The sequence below is a fragment of the Podarcis vaucheri genome (genome assembly GCF_965113315.1).
Source record: "Podarcis vaucheri genome assembly, chromosome: Z".
Classification (NCBI taxonomy): domain Eukaryota; kingdom Metazoa; phylum Chordata; class Lepidosauria; order Squamata; family Lacertidae; genus Podarcis; species Podarcis vaucheri.
In genome coordinates, this window is record NC_138758.1 from 34,891,961 (window position 1) to 34,916,682 (window position 24,722).

The 24,722-nt window shown below is 45.0% G+C and overlaps 2 protein-coding genes across 4 annotated transcripts in view; one reads left to right on the forward strand and one right to left on the reverse strand.

Annotated features, from left to right (window-relative positions):
- SARDH (sarcosine dehydrogenase) overlaps positions 1-17,984 on the forward strand; it is a 51,075-nt gene extending 33,091 nt beyond the window's left edge. The window contains exons 17-22 of the mRNA XM_082207908.1: positions 3,107-3,254; positions 7,954-8,047; positions 10,760-10,922; positions 13,491-13,659; positions 15,072-15,207; positions 17,070-17,984. Coding sequence (XP_082064034.1) covers positions 3,107-3,254; positions 7,954-8,047; positions 10,760-10,922; positions 13,491-13,659; positions 15,072-15,207; positions 17,070-17,195 — 836 coding nt within the window. The 3' untranslated portion in view covers positions 17,196-17,984. The remainder of the gene's footprint in view (positions 1-3,106; positions 3,255-7,953; positions 8,048-10,759; positions 10,923-13,490; positions 13,660-15,071; positions 15,208-17,069) is intronic.
- Positions 17,985-18,849: 865 nt separating this feature from the next.
- DBH (dopamine beta-hydroxylase) overlaps positions 18,850-24,722 on the reverse strand; it is a 39,830-nt gene continuing 33,957 nt past the window's right edge. For all 3 annotated transcript variants that reach the window (XM_082207928.1, XM_082207927.1, XM_082207926.1), the window contains one exon: positions 18,850-19,897. In XM_082207928.1, the coding sequence (XP_082064054.1) occupies positions 19,763-19,897 (135 nt within the window). In that variant the 3' untranslated portion in view covers positions 18,850-19,762. The remainder of the gene's footprint in view (positions 19,898-24,722) is intronic.

Sequence of the window (24,722 nt, forward strand, 5' to 3'; positions counted from 1 at the left end):
TCTTGTGGGTAAGAATTCTAGTGCTTAGTGCAAGAGCTGTCTAGCCAAAAATGGGTTTTCAGGAGGACTTGCAGAAATCAGTTTTAAGATGGTTCCTTGACCTCTTGGGCTCACAAGCTATAAAGAGACATGGCACATGAGGAAAAAGGAGCAGGAGGGAAGAGGGGAAAGCAAGTACCCGGCCAAGTTTTTAAGGTTACCATTCTTAAAAGCTGCAGCTGATATCAGTGGTGGTTCTGGCTGTCTTGCCATTGATAAAGAGCAGTCTTCCACCCACTGAAGCACACTATCCTCCCCCCCCTCCACCAGATCAGATCCAGGAGCATAGAACTGGTGCCAACAGCCAGGCCAGGAGGGAATGGGCAGCTCCAGCCCCACAGTCTGAGTCTTGATGACACTTGGAAATCCTCACAGGAGGGGGCTTGATGGAGTCACCCTCCTCCCTTACTTCTTTCCTCATCACCTACCTTGCAGGACTGCTCTCCCTCACACCAGACCCAAATGAAGTCATTCTCAGCACAGCAGGAATGAGAATGCCAGTCACGTCTTTTTCTGTCCTGGACCTTGACATGACAGCCTCCTTAATTTTTTTGGATGGCAGGTGGCTGGTGTGAATGGTGATTTCATTACCTATGACTAGACACCAGGCTGGCCATGTCTCCCCCCCCACCCCACCCCCAGTCTCCATCCAGCAGCCAGCATAACCTAATTAAACACTCCTTCTTTGAGGCCTTTTTGCAAACTGAAAGGTGCTTATTGAGTTTCTGTCAACCCTTGCTGCATCTACTGTCTCTGGGCTGGCGGGTAGGTGCACCCGTGACCGCTCCTACAGCCCTTATTTGGAATAATTAAGGACAAATTAAAAATAAATCAGCCGGTGAGTGGATTTGCACAATTACTGGCAAGCTAAAATGGGTAGCTGGAGGGAGCGTGCGTTACTTGACCTTACAACACAGAATTGGAGAGTTGGAAGGGGCTCGAAGAGTCATCTAGACCAAACCCCTACTGCAATGCAGGAATCACAGCTAAAGAATCCCTGACAGATGGCCATCCAATTGCTGCTGCAAAACGTTCAAGGAAGGAGAGTCCAGATGTAAAAAGGAGCTCAGCTAGATGAAGCCTGGTGGAGGCTGACTCACTGGAGCTAACAGGGCTCAGCCTGCTCTCAGCCACTCCCACCTCCCTGGCCTCCGTCTTGAGGGTGGACCTGGTGTTCATCTTCTTTCTCCCTCTTAGTCTCAGACTGCACACTCATCATACATTTACAGAACATTCAAAGCCCCAGTCCTCCCCACATGGCAACAGTAGTTTACCCAACAGAGCTATAACTCACAGCACACTTAAACTACAGTTCTCATTATTCTTTTGGGGGAAATGTGCTTTACCTGTCTGGTGTGTGCACATCCTCCTGTGCTGCCCTGGGAGAAGGATAGGGACAAAAGAAATAAAATGCTACCTGGTGGAAATAAAATAATACATGTCATTGAGAAAGCAGGTAGATAAATGTTTCTCTCTCTTTCGGAACACCAGAAATTGTGGACACCCAATGAAGCTGAATGTTGGAAGGGTCAGGACAAATAAAAAATGACTTTGTTATGTAGTGCATAGTTAAACAGTGGAACTCCTTCCTGCAGGAGACAATGATGGCCACCAACTTACATGGAGGGCTATTGATGGACACTAGCCACTATGTCTATGTCCTCCCTATGCTGTCTGAGGCAGTATGCCTCTGAATTGCTGGGAATCCTGCTTATGGGCTTTGCAATGACACATCTGGTTGGCCACTGTAAAAACAGGATGCTGGGCAAGATAGGCTTTTGGTTGACCTTTGGCTCTTAGGTTCTGCTTCCATTGTTGGAGGCAGCAATCCTTCTGAATACCAGTGGGTAGGGGAGAGTGCTCTTGTGCTTGGGTCCTACTTTAAGGCCACCTGGTTGGCCATAGAGACAATAGGATGCTGGACTAGATTCATCAGTGTCTTCTAGAATTAAGCTGGCTTTCCTTGCCATTGGTTAAGGCTCCCTGCTGGGCTCCCTGCATTCCACCCCACCAGCTCCACTGGGCACCAGCTGCCTGCTCTTGAGGCATGGCAAATTCAGCATCCTGGTCCCAGTGCCAGAGAGATGGCTGCTTTCAGGAAGCCCACTGAGAAAGCATCCAAGATGACAACATGCTCACCCTCCATGCTTCTGGGGCCACATACCTGTGGTGGGTGGGATGAGAGGCAAGAGTGGGTAGAGCAATGAATGTGACACAAAATAAGCAATAAAACACATCTAAAAGTACACCAGGTTGAACAATTTCCACCTAAATCATAGTGAGATCTAAATATAAAGATACTAAAAAAATATATATATAAATAAGAACAGCCCCCTGCCCCCCAAACCTAAACACTGCTCCAACCCAAAAGATCTATTCAGCAGCCTCAGCTTTTGTAGCTGGAGTTATTTGGAGACCCACCTTCCCAGGCTAGGTGGGGAAAAGCCTGCAAGGCAGGGAGCAGGTCTTCCAGGACTCACATCCAAGATGGAAACCCCTCTCTGGATTCAGGTAAGTCCATATTCTCTATCTGACAGATGGAGACCTTGCCCCACAAATCGGAATCCAGATGCTGCTGAACGCATTATTTATAAATTTGTATATTGCTATATCATTTTAAAAAATATTAAAGTTGTTAACAGCAATAAAACCATAAAATAAAACCATAAACAGTTAAAAGCAAGCATCAGTTGACTATTGTGGAAGGATGCACTCTTAATTGCTTGCATGGGTCTGGTGGAATAGGAAAGTTTTCAGCAGGCATTTAAACGTTGGCACAGAAGGCGCCTGCTCAATCTTCATTGGCAGAGCATTTCACAGGAATGACAATCAAGGTTCAATTTCTTGTTCTTGTCAAACAAGTTTCACCAACTCAGGGGTATGACAAATGGCACTCTTGCAGATGATTTCAGTGATGGAGCTGGAATAGAAGGACTCAGGGGATCCCTGAGGTTCCTTGGACCTAAGCTGTTCAGGGCTTTGTTAATTAATACAAGGACCTTGAACCAGACTCTGTAGTAGATAAGCAGCAAGATGCCTACTTAATATTACCTGTCCTTCTTCCTAGGGGATGGCTACTACCTTGCAATTGGGGGAGCAGTAGCACAGCACAACTGGTCCCATATCATGACAGTCCTGCAGGACAAGAAGTTCCAGTGCCAGTTGATTGACCAGTCAGAACAGCTTGGAATGATCAGCATCCAGGGACCATACAGGTGAGAGTCACAGGTGGGAAATGGACCCAGGGTTGTTCTTTTTAACCCATGACTGAATAAATTAGGATATTTATTGTATAAACTAGGTGGTTCATTCCCCAGTGGCATCTCCAGGTGGGTCTGGGAGAGACTTCTTTCTGAATTCCTGGAGAGCTGCCGTCAGTCAATATTGAGTAGATGATATTGAGCTAGATGTAACTCAGTAGCCTGACTAGGGCTGGATCTATACAGATATAAAAAAAACACTATGGGGGAAAAATGCTATAGGGGAGAAAATGCTCCCAAGGCAATCTGCCATTGACCTTGGATTCTGCTCTACAGCACCATCTGGTGTCACATTTTTATAATGCATTTTTAATGTTATAAATTGGTATCTGAAGAAGTATGCATGTGCACGAAAGCTCATATCAATAAATATCTTAGTTGGACTCTAAGGTGCTACTGGAAGGAATTTTTTAATTTTGTTTCAATTACAGCAGACCAACACCTACCTGTAAATTAGGTATAAGACTGTTTCCTCTGTTCCATGAGGCTCTGGATTTGGAGGCTCTAAAAAAAATCTCAAGAGCCAACACCCCCTCATCCTCAATTTTAATGTACCTGCCCAGGTGAAATACCCACTGATTTTTTTTGGCAGCAGTTAAATGGATTTCAATGAGTTTGAGAAATTGATCAAGAGGGCTTTGTAAATTTCTAGTTTGGGGATGGTCTTAGACGGAAAGTACCCATATCAGCTCCTGCTTGTGGACTTCCTATTGAGAATATGGGATGAGATGGGCATCCTTTGGCTGGATCCAGCACCCAGGCTCTTCTTATGTTCTTCTTCCACTGGGATTTTCAAGTGGGGAGAGTTTCTGTTGTGCTCAAATCCTGCTTGCAAGAGTTTCCCATAATGGACATCTGGTTAGACGTTGAGAAAACAGGATGCTAGAATAGATGGGCTTTTGGTCTGATCCAGCAGGGCATATTTTATGCTCTTAAAACTACAGAATTGTGGTGGCTTCACAAATGCTATTTAGGAAAAGTGGGGTGGTGGCTTCCTCCCTTTCCTTTGCTCCCTTCTCTTGCACATGCATTTACACCCCCACCCCCACCCACTCACACACCCACACGCCTTCCTTTGGTCCTCAGTATTCCTCAGGAGCATATTGATTATCTTGTCAGCTGCTTAATTTTACATCCTGAGATCCTGTCTGCACTATATGTTCAAAGCAGTATCGTACTACTTTAAGCAAGCATGACTTCTGAAGAAGAAGAAGAAGAAGAAGAAGAAGAAGAAGAAGAAGAAGAAGAGTAGTAGTAGTAGTAGTAGTAGTAGTTTGGCTTTGATATCCCGCTTTATCACTACCCTAAGGAGTCTCAAAGCGGCTAACATTCTCCTTCCCTTCCTCCCCCACAACAAACACTCTGTGAGGTGAGTGGGGCTGAGAGACTTCACAGAAGTGTGACTGGCCCAAGGTCACCCAGCAGCTGCATGTGGAGGAGCGGGGATGCGAACCTGGTTCACCAGATTACGAGTCTATTGCTCTTAACCACTACACCACACTGGCTCTCCCACCATGTGGGAACTGTGTGTTTTTTTAGGGTGCCGAGAGTTGCAAGGAGACCTCTGTTCCTCTCAGAGAGCTACTGTTCCCAGTGTGGTTTAACAACTGATCCCTCTTTCAAGAGAACTTTTGGAAGCTGCCTTATCTCAAGTCAGACCAATCGTCTATCCAGCTCAGTATTATCTATGCTGACTGGCAGCAGCCCTCCAGGATTCCAGACATAGGCCTGTCACAGCCCTACCTGGAGATTCCACTGGGGATCAAACCTTGGGACCTTCTCCATGCAAGGCTGACACTCCCCCAAAATCGGCCAAGAGATTCCCTGTGGAGCACGTATCATGTCTCTCTGGTGCTTTCCTTTTCCTCCTGATTAGCTTTCTGAGGGCCCTTTCTTGCCAGCTGTCTCTTTGATGGCACATTTCTGAGGGCAGGCAAAGCTTTGCAACTGGAGTCTAAGAGGATTTCCACTCATTATCCTTGCATTCACGCCCTTCATTTTCGTAATGCTGCCCATGGCTGTGTTAATGGCATCCTGTTTCCTCAGCCCAGAGCAGATCCTCAGGGGACAGCAATTGCTTGTCAGCCTTGGTGCGCTGGCGTCTGTGATGTGCCAAGGGACCCTATGCTCAGTGGGCCCCAAAATATCCTGGTCCACTAAAGATAATCTCTGGCTCCTGTCATTTTTCTGTGTCAGCTTATTCAGGGTGTGACAGGAAGATCCTCAAAAGCTTCCCTGGCATGTTTAAAGAAAGTGAGCACTCATTACCCCAGATTCTGGAGGAACTGAGATTTTCAACGTTAGCGGGAAAGTCTGGAAACCATGCCTTATGAGGAACAGTTGAGGGAGCTGGGTATGCTTAGCCTGGAAAAGAGGAAACTGAGAGGAGTTATGATAGCCACCTTCAAATATTTCAAGGGCTGTCACATGGAAGATGGAGCAAGCTTGTTTTCTCCTGCTCTGGAGGGCAGGACCTGAACCAATGGCTTCAAGTTACAAGAAACATCAGCTAAACATCAGGAAGAAAGTTCTGACAGTAATTGCTGTTCAACAGTGGAAAGTGGTGGACTCTATCTTGGAGGTTTCAAGCAGAGGTTGGATGGCCATCTGTCATGGATGCTTTAGTTGAGATTCCTGCCTTGTAGATTCCTACCTCGGGGTCCCTTCCAACTCTACAATTCTATGATTCTAAGAATCCCTTCCCATGCTCCGAAGCCACATTCTGAGAAGTGGTGTTGGAGAATTCCATTTAAAACAGGAATGAGTTGGGGCTAGTTAGCTATGCTCTTTACTGCTGCCAGCTTGGAGATTGCCCTCTATTGGGAAGACCTTAAAGCCTAATGTCTGATGGGATGGCAAGGGGAAGTTTGGGAGAAAGAAAGTCCTTCTTCACACAGCATGTTGTTGAACTATGGAGCTCACTTCCACAGGAGGAAGAGATGGCCACCAACCTAGATGACTTTAAAAAGAGGATTGGACAAGTTCATGGAAGAGGAGGGCTATAGGGCTATCAATGGCTACTAGCAACAATGGCTATGTTCTACCTTGATGGTCAGAGCAGTGATTCTTCTGCCTACCAGTTACTGGAAACTGCAGGAGGGGAAGTTGTTGTGTTCAGGTCTTGCTTGCTAGTTTCTCATTGGGGCATCTCTTTGGTCAGTGTGAGAACAGACTAGATGGGACATAGAATCGTAGAATCATAGAGTTGGAAGAGACCACAAGGGCCATCGAGTCCAACCCCCTGCCAAGCAGGAAACACCATCAGAGCACTCCTGACATATGGTTGTCAAGCCTCTGCTTAAAGACCTCCAAAGCAGGAGACTCCACCACACTCCTTGGCAGCAAATTCCACTGTCGAACAGCTCTTACTGTCAGGAAGTTCTTCCTAATGTTTAGGTGGAATCTTCTTTCTTGTAGTTTGGATCCATTGCTCCGTGTCCGCTTCTCTGGAGCAGCAGAAAACAACCTTTCTCCCTCCTCTATGTGACATCCTTTTCTATATTTGAACATGGCTCTCATATCACCCCTTAACCTCCTCTTCTCCAGGCTAAACATGCCCAGCTCCCTTAGCCGTTCCTCATAAGGCATCGTTTCCAGGCCTTTGACCATTTTGGTTGCCCTCTTCTGGACACGTTCCAGTTTGTCAGTGTCCTTCTTGAATTGTGGTGCCCAGAACTGGACACAGTACTCCAGGTGAGGTCTGACCAGAGCAGAATACAGTGGCACTATTACTTCCCTTGATCTAGATGCTATACTCCTATTGATGAGGCCCAGAATTGCATTGGCTTCTTTAGCTGCCGCGTCACACTGTTGGCTCATGACATCAGCTTGATCCAGTGGGCTCTTATGGGATCTGGCTGTTTCCTAACATCTAACATAAAACAAAAGTGTCAGAGGCCAAACTAAACATAATCATACTGGCAAGGGATGGCTCCCTGTATCAGCTATGCAAATAGAAGTGATGTCAGTGTCAGACCTCCAGCTTCTCATGCTTACTTATGGATAGGCTATGTCATATAGAATTGAAGCCTTGGCAAGGCATTCAATGATCCAGTTATTTGACATTGCCCCCGCTCAGTTTTCCTTCTTATACGTGACTGATGTATGTATGTAACATTCTATGGATTTTGCTGGTGTTGGCCCATGTCATTTTAACATTTGCTTACTCATTTTATTTAATGACATTTACACACCACCCAACTGTAAAAGAGATGCCCCCCAAACTTTAAAAAGAAAATGAAACAATAAAATTATTAGTAAAACCATTTAAAACAACATTAAAAAATGAAAATCAGCGACAAACTAAAAAATATATTAAAACACACATCCACATTCTAAACATCTAGGTAGGCTTGTCTAAGCAAGAATGTTTTCAGCAGGCACCGAAAAGAGTACTTGGAAGGCACCTTCCCAGCAGACAGTGAGATGGATCATTGGCCAAAGTGGAAGAAATTTGAAGGCCCTTGGTAGCTGCTTTGCATTTGGGGTGTGGAATGTGAGGAGGTGTCAGCTTGTCATTTGCCTCAGGCAGCAACATGTCATGGGCTGGCCCTCATGGCAGGGATTGTGGGGAATGTTGGAAGGGTGTGTGTGTGTCATTCCTGGCAGTTGGTCATGATCTTCTCCTCACCAGGGTTCCTCTCCTTCCTCACAGCCGCGCTGTCTTGCAGGAAGTCCTGGAGACGGACCTCAGCAATGAAGCCTTCCCTTTCTCCACTCACAAACTGGTGAAAGCTGCAGGCTGCACGGTAGGGATCTCAGTGTGGATTTGCTTTTTTGCCACGGCAGCTCAAAGCAACTTACGATATTTTATGCAAAAACAAAAACAAAAAACATGCATAAGTTTACATGAAAAACAAATAAATTAAAAGATAATTCTTTTAAAAAAACTACATTAAAACATCCCACCTGTGCAAAAAGGCAAAGGTCTGATGAAATTGGAATGTTTTTACTTGGCACAATCATTGCATATATTTGGATGCCAGATGAACCTCCCCAAGCATTCCATAAGTAGGGAGCCACCACTGAAAAGTCCCCATTCTTGTATTCCTGTTATTATTATTATGATTTCATAACCCGACCTGCACCATAAGGTCCTAGCGTGTGGATTGCAGTCATTTAAAAATGCAATAGAGAGAGACTCCCTTTTCCTTTTCCTTATCCTCATCCTCTGTATACAGTGGGAAGGATCATAGCTCATTGGTAGATGATCTGCCTTGCATGTAGAAGACCGCAGGTTCAAAACCCAGCATCTCCAGGTGGGACTGGGGAGGACTCTTGCCTGAAACCCTGGAGAGCCACTGCTAATTAGTGCAGACAATATAGAGCTGGCTGGACCACAGATCTAACTTGGTATAAGGCACATCTCTCTGTTCCATTGCCTTATAGCTGGCAAAATAATTTTCCTCTGGCAGAGGAATTAAGTGGTGTGATTTGTTTGTTTGCTCTTTTATCAGGGTGGAAATAGAGCTGTAAGCAGAGCTACCCCTGTTGAATTTCTTCCTACCTTGTAGTTGTTAAAACATGGCCAGGAATTGGACGGGGAACAGGCTAAAGCCTAGCAAAGAGAGATGCTGAAGTTGGTGGGCTTAAAAAAGACAAACGAGGAGTGGGGGTTAATTCTCAAAAGACATGTCTAAAATGAAAAGCTACTAGAGTAGAGTTCTCTGCTCAAAAGAGCAACTCCCTCAGCAGCCATGGGGTGGGAAACTGAAAGCGGATTGTGGGTTTATTTTGAGCTCCCCTGACAATAGAGCCTTGGCTGGGAGCTGTCACACTCTCAGTGGCTCAGCAAAGCATTTCTGAAGGTTGACAATCTAATCAGGAGGGGTGTGAATATTCAGAGCTTTTTGTAGGTGGGTGGGAGGCTGGAAAAGAATTAACCCTTTCTTTAAATTTTCAGAGGTTAAGCTCAGAAAGCAGGCCTGGGAGAGGAGAAACTGCAGTTATTTTGCCACATGTCACAGAGCTGAAGAGTGATTGGAAAGCATGTTGCTTTGGGGGGCTGCTGTCAGGATAGATGCAGAAAGCTGCCACCAGGTTCTTGAGGTTGCATAGACTAGTGTTGCTGGATCTGACTGGCAGGAGCTCTCCTAGAGACCCTTATGACCCAAGATCCTTTTGGCTGAAGCTGGTGATAACTGAGCATGGTCCCTCATAAATGTTTCTACCTGTTTGCCTCTGAATACCAGTTGCTGGGAAACATGTGGGAGAGTTGCTTTTGTGCTCTGGTTGCAGGTTCCCAACTGGGATATCTGGTTGTCCACTATAGCAGAACAGCTGACCCTCTGTCCTGATTGATCTATTGTGATTGTAGGACCTCTATGCCCAGAGAAAGTCTACCTTTGGATGCCAGATGGTGGGGTCCTGGTTGAGGGCTTTTCAGAAGAGGCATCTGGTTGGATTCTGGACGAAATGGGCCATTGGCCTGATCCAGCAGCCAGGCCTTTCTTATATTCTTTGACAGCCGAGGGACTCTCCACATGGCCAATCAAAGCTGATAACTTGACACTTCCTTCCATGTCTCGCTTTGTTCCCTGTCCTTAATAAACGGATTTGAACAGCTATCCTCCGCTTAGGAGCCCATGAATATTTCATCTGGCTAATCTAGATTAATGCAACGTGTCGTGTTAAATGATCATCTCCGAAGGAAGGCTTGGAAATCAGCAGGGCTGACGGCTCCATTCCTCTGGGTGGTCGGGGAGTGGGGGGCTCGTCATGCTGCTGACAGGCCCCCATTGTGCTGGTGTAATTGTCAGTGCCTCATTCCCTTCCAGGGGTTTGATGGGACTCAAGGATAGGAAATAAATCTGCTATTTTAAAATACATCCCGTGGGGAAATTCAGAGGACCAGAAGAGCAAGGAGCGAAGGAGAAAAACAACTGTGAGGTGTCCCGTTGTATTAACTCAGTTGCTCTGGTGACACACCATCTCCTGTCTCTAGCACCAATAGGCCAACTGTCGCAAAGTTAGAACAAAAAAATATATATGACTGTAGATGGGCGAAAGGGGTGAAGAGCATGACACACTGAATAAAAACCCCAAGTTGAGACACAGGACAGATTCTCCCATTAGGCATGGGGTGCTGGCCAAGGGTGGCATGTCTTTATGTCTTTCTTTCCTTCCTTCCTTCCTCCCTCCCTCCCTCCCTCCCTCCTTCCTTCCATATCTCCAGCACTCCACAGCCTCCCTGGCTGCCTTGTGGGATGAATTAACTTCCTGACATCTTCCCCAGGCTTTAAATGAAGTGCTGGCACCCAGTGAGGCTGCAGAGAGGTCAGGCTACTGGTGAGCTGATATTTGGAATAAATGAAAAGCCATTCCCAGGTGTCCCTGGCCACTTCAAAACTAAGGCAAGGATGGGAAATATCATTGTGAGAACAGGGTACTGAGCTAGATGGGTCACTGACCTTATCCAGCATCCAAGTTCCTCTTTAAGTTTCTATGTTCTTCCTTCTCAGGTCCGTGCCATGAGGCTGTCGTTTGTGGGAGAGATGGGCTGGGAGCTTCATGTCCCCAAGGAGCACTGCGTGAGGGTCTACCAGTCAGTTATGAAGGCTGGCGCCAAGCATGGCATCATCAATGCTGGCTACAGGGCCATCGACTCTCTCAGCATTGAAAAAGGTGTTTGGACAGTCCTTGCTTCTATCTGCAGTGATGGCCTGGAGACAGACTTCTATCTAGCTCAGATATTGGGGATCCTGCACTGCCCTCTCAATGCCCTCTTATCATCCCTGCCTATTAGCTTTGCTGGTTGGGACTGATGGGATTTGGAAAATCATTAACATCTAAATGGCAGTAGAATGGGAAAGGCCAGCTAATACTGACTACCCATGCTTTCCTAGCCCTTCCAGGAGATCCCAAGGATTGATGAACCTGGGACTTCTTGGTCCCATGGAGGGGGAACCTGTGACCCTCTAGATTTTAGGCAGCCCTTATAATCCATGACCATTGGCCATACTCAGTCCATCTGCATCTGAAGGTGCAGAGGTTCCCTCTGAAGCAAGGGTAGACAACATGGTGCCCTCTAGACATTGTTGGACTTCAGCTCCCATCACCATCTCTGACAGTTGGCCATGCTGGATCTGAGTAGGGTTGGAGTCCTCAAATATCTGAAGGGCCACAGGTTTCTCCACCTCTGCTTTCATGTTTTCAGTTTTGTCTTGAAATCATAGAATCATAGAATCATAGAATCATAGAGTTGGAAGAGACCACAAGGGCCATCGAGTCCAACCCCCTGCCAAGCAGGAAACACCATCAGAGCACTCCTGACATATGGTTGTCAAGCCTCTGCTTAAAGACCTCCAAAGTAGGAGACTCCACCACACTCCTTGGCAGCAAATTCCACTGTTGAACAGCTCTTACTGTCAGGAAGTTCTTCCTAATGTTTAGGTGGAATCTTCTTTCTTGTAGTTTGGATCCATTGCTCCGTGTCCGCTTCTCTGGAGCAGTAGAAAACAACCTTTCTCCCTCCTCTATGTGACATCCTTTTATATATTTGAACATGGCTATCATATCACCCCTTAACCTCCTCTTCTGCAGGCTAAACATGCCCAGCTCCCTTAGCCGTTCCTCATAAGGCATCGTTTCCAGGCCTTTGACCATTTTGGTTGCCCTCTTCTGGACACGTTCCAGTTTGTCAGTGTCCTTCTTGAATTGTGGTGCCCAGAACTGGACAAAGTACTCCAGGTGTGGTCTGACCAGAGCAGAATACAGTGGCACTATTACTTCCCTTGATCTAGATGCTATACTCCTATTGATGCAGCCCAGAATTGCATTGGCTTTTTTAGCTGCCGCGTCACACTGTTGGCTCATGTCAAGTTTGTGGTCAACCAAGACTCCTAGATCCTTTTCACATGTACTGCTCTCAAGCCAGGTGTCACCCATCTTGTATTTGTGCCTCTCATTTTTTTTGCCCAAGTGCAATACTTTACATTTCTCCCTGTTAAAATTCATCTTGTTTGTTTTTGCCCAGTTCTCTAATCTGTCAAGGTCGTTTTGAAGTGTGATCCTGTCCTCTGGGGTGTTAGCCACCCCTCCCAGTTTGGTGTCATCTGCAAATTTGATCAGGATGCCCTTGAGTCCATCATCCAAGTCATTGATAAAGATGTTGAATAAGACCGGGCCCAAGACAGAACCCTGTGGCACCCCACTAGTCACTCTTCTCCAGGATGAAGAGGAACCTGCTGGAATCCTGCTGGAATTCCTGACTGGTTGTGGTCATGGATTGAAGATGCCACTGAAACCCAGACCTGTATAATAACTGGATAATCAGATTTCCCCTCTGAACATTATTTGAGTGTTGCCATTTTGGATCAGGCTAAGCCTTCTCAACAGCCGCTTTGATTCAAACTCTACTGGCAGCTGTGTCTGAATCTCTCTCTGTGTGTATGCCAAAAGCCCACAGTCATAATGGAGGCTACAGACTTCTTTGCACTCATTCCATTCCTGTTTCCCAGACTTGATTGATTATTTCCCCATTTCTCAGGCTACTTATGATCACAGAGATGCCATAGCTCTTAGGGGAAGGGTCATAGCTCAGTGGTAGAGCATATGCTGTGCATGCAGAATGTCCCAAGTTTAATCCCCATTTGCCTGGGAAAAGCTCCTTCCTGAGCTAGATAGATGATTAGTCTGACTTGATAAATAGCAGCTTCTGGTGGTTCTAGATCACTGAAATTGTATTTACTATCTTGGGAATACTATTATTATCATAGGAGCCAACTCCTAGCAGCTGAGGGGTCTTCAGCTTCCCCAGTAAAATATTTGAGGGGGCTGGGCTCCCTCAGAGTTGATGGGCATTGCCATTCAAATGATGTACATGCACCAAATCATATGATCGATTACCTGCCCCCATATTTTATTATTGTTGCTATTTAATATTAGTAGTTGTAGTAGTTGTAATTGTTATGTAACATTTGTAACATGCATTTGCTCTGAGTAGGTTGGGTGCTGGAAACATGGATTTGGTGGGCTGGTAGGAAGTTGTCTCTCTCAGAATAGGCTTGGATGAAGCCCAATGTCTCTCAAAATGGATTTGGATGAAACCTGATTGTCCTATAAGGATGATCTGAGGGAGCATGTCAAAAAACTGGGCACTTTCTGAGTTGATCTGGGTGGAGGGAGTTTACCTTCCATTGCCAGGAAGTCATCTCTATGTGGTCTGTCTGTGGCTGTTGTGTTTCTTCTCAGGCTATAGGCACTGGCATGCAGACCTCCGTCCTGATGATACTCCCCTAGAAGCTGGCCTGGCTTTCACATGCAAGCTCAAAACTGACACCCCTTTCCTCGGGAGGGAAGCCATTGAGGCTCAGAAAGCAGCTGGAATATTCCGCCGCCTTGTCTGCTTCACCACTGATGAGTGAGTAGCCACTGGTAGGCAGTTGCATGTATCTGATGGCATCTAGCTCAACATTTCTGATCAGACTCTCAAGTTGGCCTTCAGGCCTCTCTAATTTGCAAAAGGACAAGGACTGTCACTCAGCTAGTAGAGCACATGGCTCTCCAGGCAGAAGTGTGGACTCCACACCATCTCCAGGCAGGGCTGGGAATGTCCCTTCCTGCAACCTTGAAGAGTCAGTGTTGACAGTACTGAAATGGATCAATCTAAGTCAGCCTCCTCCATTGCCCTCTGCAGATGTCAATGTCAAAACTTCTCCAGATCTTTACTTCCTATCTTGAAGAAGCGTGCATGCACACGAAAGCTTATACCCAGAAAAAACTTAGTTGGTCTCTAAGGTGCTACTGGAGAATTTTTTAAAATTTTTATTTATTTATTTCGTTGTGTCAGACCAACATGGCTATCTACCTGAATCTAGAACTGCTACTTCTATTAGGTATCCTATAATTGGAATCAAATCTGCAACAGGCTAGTCCATGTTAGTCCTACTCAGAGTAAACCCATTGAAGCTGATGCACATTTTTAACTTAGCTCCACTGATTTGTAATGGATCTACTTTAAGCAAAAACTATTCACAGAACACCCCCCCCCCAAGTTTTGCTTGATAGTTCATAATATTGAGAACCAGGTTTTCATCTGTGATTGGGTACAATTGGACATTATTTTGAATCAAGATGATGGACGGAACCTTTCAAAACTACCCTGATTTTAACCAAATTTTGCACAATGGTTCCTGAACCAGTTTTTAATCTATATTTGGATTCAATTGGATGCCATTTTGAATGAAGATGGCAGACCAAACCTTTCAAAACTGCTCTAATTTTAATCACTGATTTAAAAAATGCACTGACTTTTGCATTTCTTAGAATTCCTGGGCAACATACTGGGTGTGACACTGCTAGTGTTGAAGGACTGGACGTTTTTGATGGTTCACGTTTCATGTAGTTTAGCAATTACCTTCATTTAGAAGTGGGTGCATCATGGGTATTTTAATTTCTGAACAAGTTTGATGGCTAGTGTGCAGCACTTTTTAGCACTGACTGTTTCTGACAGCTGACAGATCTCATATCCGAAGCCTTCTAAAAGGAACAGGAGATGCCAGCAGCACTTGAAATACTGAAGCAAAGATTTCGAAACGTGCCCCTGAATTGCATTCAACCTTTTGACACATTATGTGAAATTGGGAAATGATAAAGCTGGGAGAGGATCTTGTGTTGGATACTTGCAAATGTTTGTTTATTCGATGCTCTAGTCTCTCTCCTCAGTTCCTGAATTTGCAGCAAGGCAAGTTTCTGACATGATTTGCCCTCTGCCATAAGCTTGCATCATATCTGATGCCTTTCTACCTAATGGCTTTCTCTGCCTCTCTCCAGTAAAGTGCCAATGTTTGGTTTGGAGGCCATCTTCAGGAATGGCAAAGCTGTTGGGCACATCCGTAGGGCAGACTTTGGACATGCTATCAACAAGACAATAGCTTATGGCTACATCCGGGATCCTGATGGTGGACCGGTGAGTCTTGGAAGCAACACATCTCCAAGTTGCATTGAGATGAGTGGGCAATTCTCTATTTGGTGCTAGGAGTGCCAATTATACTTGAAAAAGCAGGCTTTCTGTTCCTGCCTTTAAAAAACCTACACAAAACATTACAGGGAGGTTCCATGAGTTAGTGCCAATGAAACTGCATCAGATTTCTTTTTTTTTGGGGGGGGGGGTAGTTGTTTGATTAATTAATTAGAATTATTACCTGCGTTGACACAATAATGAAACCCCAGATTGGGACCATGGGTCAAGTCAGGGTGAGAACCGGGTGGTGTGCAGCCCTCTCTGATGAACTGGTTTGTGGCTGTTTTTGTGTTTTATTCATATCTTGTTTCTTTCCTATTTTAAATCTCATCATGAGCTGACCTGAGCTGTTGAGAGAGCTGTAGGGTAACTAGTTGAAATACTTTAAAAATGAATAATTATGGAGGGGCAGTAGTCCACAGTTCTTTAGCAGCCCCTGCCTGCCTGCCCACCTTTTCCCCAATCCAAGAAGGAGATACGCCTGTCACTGTGGACATGATTTCCAGCAATTTAATGACTTTGCCTTCCCTATGCCTTTAGCCTATTCCCTTCTCCCTTTTGCTGGCATCTAGTAATGCAACAGAGGAGCCTTAAGCGAAAAGTGGGGGGGGGGGAGAGAGCTTGACATCAAAGGAAGGGAGGGAGGGGTGGTGTGTGTGTGTGTGTGTGTGTTGGGGAGGGGAGGAATTGTTGGTGAAGCTGAAATCTCTTGACAGTTTGTTTTGGACCAGATGGACAAGCCACAAGGGATGAGGGCTTTTGTGTGCACGTGCAAGAGGTTGAGATGGGAACACTGTGCTGTCACGAAATGAGATGATGATAAGGTTTCCTTGGGTGCACTGTGACATTCAGCTGTTCCCTGCTGTGGATTTAGGGTCATTGACCAATTATGGAGTTTTTACTTGATACGTTGACTTTTTATTGATGAAGCTGTGTCGGCCTGTGTGCCTTAGAACAGGGGCTGTATCTCACTGGGAGAACATCTGCTTTGAATGCAAAAGATTTAGTCCCCAGCATCTCCAGGTAGGGCTGGAAAAGACTCCCTTTCCGAAACCCTAGAGAGTCGCTGCCAGTCAGTGTAGACAGAACTGAGCTAGATGGACCAGATATCTGACTCAGTGAAAGGCAGCTTTCAATGTATCTGTATAATTCAGCCTCTGCTTTCAGAACCATGGGACTGGAATTTTGCTTTTTTAAAGAAAAATGAATTGCAGCAGCAGAGTGCAGGTTCAATCTCCAGCAACTCCCATCTGAAACCCCTGGAGAGCCATTGCCAGTCAGTGCAGGCAGTACTAAGTGAGATGGACTGACTATTGAAGGCAGCTTTCTATATTCCAGAACAGCAATTTTGATGCAGTGTTTTGCTGTTTGTTTACTGAACTTTCCTTTCAAGCACCTCCAGTGTTTTTTTCACATTGCTTGCTACCCACATAACAGTATCCTTGAATTGATGTGTTCAGAAGGGTACCTCACCTCCAAAAAACCTTTAGTTCAGGCACTGTGAACCCCCAATTAAAGGAGTGGAAGGGGCCCCCATGCTGGGAAACAGTGCTGCTGCTGCTGTTGTGGCAGACAGGTGAAGTTCTGCTGAGTGGACTGATCACCAAATGTGCCCTGCAGAATGCATTGCTCATTAAGCAGATGTTTGACATGTGGGGTTGCTCTTTCCCACCTGGTATGATAATCCCAGTCTCATTTGCATGTTAATAGCAGCCGTAAGAAGAACAAGGGGGGAAATTAAACGAAACCCTTTTGGTGGGAACATATCTAATACTTATATCTACAACATGGCTTTGTCTCATCTTCAGGTCTCCCTGGACTTTGTGAAAAGTGGTGAATACACCTTGGAAAGGATGGGGGTCCCTTACGCAGCCAAAGCACACACTAGGACACCCTTTGATCCAGAGAACAAGAGAGTGAAAGGGATCTACTGAGATGGATGGACAAAGGACTGGACTATAAGCTGGCTGGGGCAGGGGACAAATGATGACTCAGCAAAATTCCACAGAGCTTAGGACCCAAGGAAAACTTGAAGAGCCCTGCTGGACCAGATCAATGTGGAAGTGACCTCCACCAATTAATTGGTAGTGGCCAGTGAAATGCCTCAAGAAGAAGCTCTGTAGCAGATCATGACAATCATGTTCCTTCCCCCCACCCCACTCTACCCCATGCAGTGGAAACTGGTCCATTAGGGCAAATGGGGTTCTGCCCCACCAACCCCACTCTGCCTTCAGCTAGCTCTTATATGCCTTCTTTCCTACTTACGAGAAGCCTAGGGAATGGCATTGCCTGTCAGCTTCCACCTCCTCCTTCTTAGTCTCAGTGTTGCCCTTTGTAGAAGTCAGCTCGTAGGAAGATGGGGATAACACTGGAATTAGTTGGCCCTGCCTGTCACTGGCTCTGGCTCCAGCTCCGCCTATGGCTTGGGCGCCCTGCATTCCCCAGTACCAGTTTCAATGAGGATCAGCCCCTGTGATTTCTCTTCAGCATCCACTACTGTCAATCTTACCATGAACTTCCTTTTCTGCTGAGATGCTTAACGCCTTCTGGGACATATTGTTATTTCTGTTGACAACTGGACACAAATCGGTGCCCTACTGTCTTGATTTCAACACAACCATCCAGCCCCTGTCCTATCCAAGAAATCAGAGTTGGGTCACTATATGGCTTTTAACAGTGTGATCCTAACCTTGCCTGCTCAGAAGGCCCGCTGACTTCAGCGGCAGCTTTGCTTACAAATAAAAGCAGTTCTTGGGATGAAAGTAGCAGACTTTCTTAATGATCTGAGGGCTTGTCACTGTTAGGTGGCATTTTAGAAGAGGCAGGTGGAATGCCCTGTCTAGAAGCTAGAGATAAATACGCTTTAGGAGCCAGTGTGGTGAAGTGGTTATAGAGCCTTGGACTAGGACCCAGGAGGCCAGGGATCAAATCCCTACTTAAGGGTGACAGCTGATGGGGGAGCCTGGGTCAAGTGCTCTCTCTTGGCAAATCCAACTCACAGGGTAATTATGGTGACAAAATGGAGAGGAGGAGGAGGAGAAGAAACCCTGTATATAATTATGTTTAATTTTATTGAATATTGAAATGAAAGTTGGGAAAGCTAATGTATTTGGAGCAGCAATGGAGGGAGGGAAAAAGAAGGAACATGGGGGAAGTCAGCTTTTAAATTTCTATTAATTTGGTGACAATTCATTGAAATTAATGGAAAATCAATAAAAAAATTGGCAAAAAGAAGAAGAACCCTGCAGGATCAGGCCAAAGGCCCATCTAGTCCAGCATCTTGTTCTTGCAGTGTCCAACCAGATGCCCCAGTGGGAATGAGCACAAGAACATTCTCTCTTCTGGTTTCCAGCAACCGATATTCAGAAGGAATAAGGCAAGCAGGGCTCTCAAGCAAACCATAGAGCTAGAAGTGACAAGCCAATTGTAACGCCATTTTTGCAGATGCAGTTTCTGGGGACTAGTCTCCTGGTCTTCAAATACACAAATAAACAATGATGATTAATATCTTTGTGTTCCTTCCATAGACTGTGGGGTTTGTCCATCAAGGAGAAAAGAGTGCACATACACATTGCAGCAGGCTTGGTGTGATCTTTGCAATTACGTTTATTTATAAGTGTTGTGGGTTGAGTTGTAACTATTAACGGGTTTGTGGGTGAAAAACACACACAGATGGTCCGTGTTCCTCCATCACATCAGCTCAGGTCCACAGACCAATCAGTCCTCAACACAGAGGGCATTAGGCTCATTTTCTGTGTTTTGACACTCCCACTCAATTTGATTATTATTTTAAAAGACTTCCTCTTTTGAGTTTTGGAGCAGAACTTGGGGTGGGTCAGAGGAACACCTGGTGGGATCTGGTTTGTAGGCAGAGCCAAAGGGGAGTCAGGCCTTGTTATGTGCCTCAGAATGGGGCCATCTATGAAGATACATCTGTGAGGCTCATTTTTGTTTGAGAATAAGTCCCATCGCTCACCCGCAGAGCTGCTATGATTGAAATCCAAGCATACTGCTCTCTGTAGGCTTGTTCTAACTTCTGAACAGAGCTTCACTCAACACCCCCACACACCTCAAAACACCCTGGCTCTAGGTCTGCCTCCTGGGGTGGTAAAGAAATTCTCCTTTGCCCATTATCCTTTTATGAGGATTGCAGCTGTCTGCTTAAAAGCCCAACCTGTACTATACATTCCAAGCAGTATTATCACAGCTTAACATTTCTGCCCCCCCCAAAAAAAAATATCATGGGAACTGTAGCTTGTTCAAGGTGCTGAAAGCTGTTAGAGTTACAGTTACCAGAGTTCGCTGTGAAGAGGGATTGATTGTTAAACCACTCTGAGAATTGTAGCCCTGTTAGGAGACACACACCCCATCTCCATTCTTCTAACAGTTCTCTGTACCCTTAATGAATTATTGGAGGGAAATAATATTTGGGGGAAGTTTAAAGTGGTATCATAGTGCTTTAAATGTAAGGTGTGGATGAGGCCTAAGTTAGGTCCAGCTCTCACTTTAAAGGCACCTTGTTGAGTTTAACAAGAGTGGGAGACACTGGGGGACGGACTAGGTTGGGCTCGCAGCTTGACTCTGGTTCCTGTAGTATCTCTGTGATCTTCGGTACAGGTTGCCTCTCCCATTCACCCTGGAGAGAGAAGCAGTTTATTAATTATTCATCATCATTATCATCATCATTTTACATACATCCCATGATAAGTCACAGTAACTTACAAATACACTGTAAAAACTGCTAAAAAATATTTTGAATAACAGTGCAAATCAGCAACAATGAACAAGAGGTTTATAAATGATAACAGACTGAATGTTTAGCCTGAAATAGTCATCTTCAAATATTTGAAGGGCTATCACGTGGAGGATGGACCAAGCTTGTTTTCTCCTGCTCTGGAGGGTAGGATCCAAACCAATGGCTTCAAGTTACAACAAAAGGGATTTGGACTAAACTTCGGGAAGAACTTTCTGACCACATTGGATGTTTTTAAGCAGAGGTTGGATGGGTGCTTTAGTTGAGATTTCTGCATCGCAGGGGGTGACTCTTGGGATCCCTTCCAACTCTATGATTCTATGATTCTGATTCTGTGAATGCCTAAGATAGAGACTTCATCCTGCTGGACAAGCTTGTCCAGACAGAAACATCTTCATTCGTTTCTGGAAAGTTCCAACAGGATGTACCTGTGGCATCACAAGATTCATGCTGTTCTACAGAACAGGAGCAGCCATACTGAAAGACCTGCCCCGAGTTGTTACAAAGCTGTAGTTCTGATATTTTAGGAACTTTGAGGAGAAACTCAACTGGGGAAATAAGTGACCTTCCTGGGTATCTAAAAGTGTATATTTATAATAATAATATAATAATAATTTGTTATTTATACCCCGTCCATCTGGCTGGGTTTCCCCAGCCACTCTGGGCAGCTTCCAACAAAACACTAAAATACAATAACCTATTAAACATTAAAAGCTTGGGGGGCCACTAGGGGCGCATTGGAAGATGGCCGACAATAACATCTCTCTGACCCACACGAGGTAATTAAGAGGCTGTGATGGGAGTATGCAGCCTCCCTGCCCCCTCCAAGGAAATGGGGGGACTGCCCTTGCCCGCTGTGCCCATATACCACCCCCGAACTAGAGGGGGTGGGGGCACTAGGCAGAAAGCCCTTGTGTGGACTTCGGCTCTCCTGGACGCTGTCTCTGATTCGCGCCACTAGCTGCAGCAACTTCAAAAGAAACAATTAGAAAGAAGCAAATGCACATATTTCAAGGAAGAATGGGGAATAAAGACTGCTAATTGAAGGGATCTCTGAGAAAGAAGACAGGTCGGATAAACAGGAATATATCATGAGAAGATACATCAAGGCTCGGTATGTCGGCAACGGGACTGGATGGGGGGGGGACTTTCCTTTCTTTCTTCTATGTGATTAACCAATAATCCCCCCCACAAGTCAGAAATGCCGCTTAAATGACCTAAGATGGAGATTTAAGACTGTGTGGAGATAATTTCTAACCAAAAGCATGTTTTAAGGAGATCATGGAAAGTACAAGAGCTTTGGGATGATGCAGTAAAAAACAGCGTCGCCATTTTGGCAAGTTCTGTCGAAAGACTTATGTTTGGGAGGATAAAGAAGGCGACAGATTTATGAAGATTAATGATGGAAAGAGTGCTTTTATTTATGGAAGTGATGATACATGGAAACCATATTGTCAGGAAAGCACTGTTTAATGTCTGGATAAGATATAAAGACCTGTTAGAAAATAAAACCCCGAGATGGCTGTCATCAATGGAAGCAAAGGCTCAGAAAAAACTCAATATGGAGGCCAAATGACCGAAGTATTGGGAAATTCTGGAGCAAGAGGGAGATAGAATAAAACTGCAGAGCTTTGAAAAATTTAAAAACAGAGTGCGAGACTGGCTCCATTATTATCAAATAATGGAGGCATATAATTTGGACAAAAAATTAGGCTTCCAGGTGGAAAAATCAAAATTGGAAACAGAATTGTTAGACCCCAAAGTTAAGAATTTGTCAAGAATGTATAACTTGCTGTTGAAATGGAATACTCAGGATGAAACAGTGAAATCTGCTATGATCAAATGGGCACAAGATGTAGGACATAATATTATGATGGCTGACTGGGAACAGTTATGGACCACAGGTATGAAGTTTACGGCATGTAATGCCTTAAGAGAGAATCTAATGAAAATGATCTATAGGTGGTACATAACACCAGTCAAACTTGCAAAAATCTACCATTTGCCTGATAACAAATGTTGGAAATGTAAGGAGACTGAAGGTACATTGTTTCACCTTTGGTGGACATGCCCAAGGATTAAGAACTTCTGGGAGATGATTTATAATGAAATGAAAAAGGTATTTAAATTACCTTCCTGAAGAAACCAGAGGCCTTTCTCCTGGGCATGGTCGGCCAATTGGTGCCAAAGAAGGATAGAACCTTTTTTATGTATGCTACAACAGCAGCAAGAATACTCATCGCAAAGCACTGGAAGACACAAGATTTACCCACCCGGGAAGAATGGCAGATGAAGCTGATGGACTACATGGAATTGGCGGAAATGACTGGCAGAATCCGAGACCAGGGAGAAGAGTTGGTGGAAGAAGATTGGAAAAAATTCAAAGTATATTTACAGAATTATTGTAAAATTAATGAATGTTAGAAGGATGCTGGAATGAAGTTACATGGTAATAATAATAATAATAATAATAATAATAATAATAATAATAATAATTTATTATTTATACCCCGCCCATCTGGCTGGGTTTCCCCAGCCACTCTGGGCGGCTTCCAAAAGAATATTAAAATACTATGATACATCAAACATTAAAAGCTTCCCTAAACAGGGCTGCCTTCAGATGTCCTCTAAAAGTCTGGTAGTTGTTGTTCTCTTTGACATCTGGTGGGAGGGCGTTCCACAGGGAGGGCGCCACTACCGAGAAGGCCCTCTGCCTGGTTCCCTGTAACTTGGCTTCTCGCAGTGAGGGAACCGCCAGAAGGCCCTCGGTGCTGGACCTCAGTGTCCGGGTAGAACGATGGAGGTGGAGACGCTCCTTCAGGTATACTGGACCGAGGCCGTTTAGGGCTTTAAAGGTCAGCACCAACACTTTGAATTGTGCTCGGAAACGTACTGGGAGCCAATGTAGGTCTTTCAAGACCGGTGTTATATGGTCTCGGCGGCCGTTCCCAGTCATCAGTCTGGCTGCTGCATTCTGGATTAGTTGTAGTTTCCGGGTCACCTTCAAAGGTAGCCCCACGTAGAGCGCATTGCAGTAGTCCAAGCGGAAGATAACCAGAGCATGCACCACTCTGGCGAGGCAGTCCGCGGGCAGATAGGGTCTCAGCCTACGTACCAGATGGAGCTGGTACACAGCTGCCCTGGACACGGATTTAACCTGTGCCTCCATGGACAGCTGTGAGTCCAAAATGACTCCCAGGCTGCGCACCTGGTCCTTCAGGGGCACGGTTACCCCATTCAGGACCAGGGAATCCCCCACACCTGCCCGCCTCCTGTCCCTCCTGCCCGCCTCACACAGTGTCTGGTTTTAGCAGAAATGTTATAAAGAACTAAGTAAAAATAGATTGTTAATGGGCCAAAGTGTAAAATTTAAGGTCAGGTTGTGTTAAGATAAATTATAGAACAAAAATTGAGAAAGATGGAAAGGATTTGCTGAAATAGCTAATTGAACAAGAATACAAAAAAGGGAGGTGTGAGGAGGTTGATGATACAAGTAAATGAAAGGTAGAGATATAGAAATATTTGATTTTGTTTTTTGTTTTGTTTTGTTGTATTGTTCTTTTTTTTGTTTTTTTTTTGTTTTTGATGTATTGTGAACTTTTTACTGGTTTTTTTCTTCTTTTTACTGTAACTATTAAACCTTTAATAAATATCTTTTTTAAAAAACAACCATCTCGATATGGTTATTGGACGAACGGAAAAATTCACACAGGATTACAATTTGTGTTTACCTGCTTAAGAAGATTATCAGAAGAGATCACAAAGAAAAAAGAAAAATATATGAAAATAATAAGATGAGATGTGGAAACAGCAAGATAGGACTGGATAGAATTGTGAACATTATTTGGACAGATTTGTGGACATTAACGCAGCAGCCAGAAGATGATTGGAATCCCCTCCGGAACTTGAAATATGGGTACCCCCAACAAAAATTTAAAATTCGGCTTTGTAATTCAGAATTTATGTGATGTGATTTGATTTGATTTGATTGGTCGGTTAATAAAAATTATTTTTTAAAAATAAAAATAAACATTAAAAGCTTCCCTAAACAGGGCTGCCTTCAGATGTCTTCTAAAAGTTTGGTAGTTATTTTTCTCTTTGACATCTGGTGGGAGGGCGTTCCACAGGGTGGGTGCCACTACCAAGAAGGCCCTCTGCCTGGTTCCCTGTAACTTGGCTTCTCGCAGCGAGGGAACCGCCAGAAGGCCCTCAGTGCTGGACCTCAGTGTCCAGATGGAATGATGGGGGTGGAGATGCTCCTTCAGGTATACTGGACCGAGGCCGTTTAGGGCTTTAAAGGTCAGCACCAACACTTTGAATTGTGCTTGGAAACGTACTAGGAGCCAGTGTAGGTCTTTCAAAACCGGTTTTAAATGGTCTTGGCAGCCGCTCCCAGTCACCAGTCTGGCTGCCACATTCTGGCTAGTTGTAGTTTCCGGGTAACCTTCAAAGGTAGCCCCACATAGAGCGCATTGCAGTAGTCCAAGCAAGAGATAACTAGAGCATGCACCACTCTGGCGAGACAGTCTGCGGGCAGGTAGGGTCTTAGCCTGCATACCAGATGGAGCTGATAAGCAGCTGCCCTGGACACAGAATTGACCTGCACCTCCATGGACAGCTGTGAGTCCAGAATGTCTCCCAGGCTGCGCACCTGGTCCTGAATGGGGCACAGTTACCCCATTCAGGACCAGGGAGTCCTCCACACCCG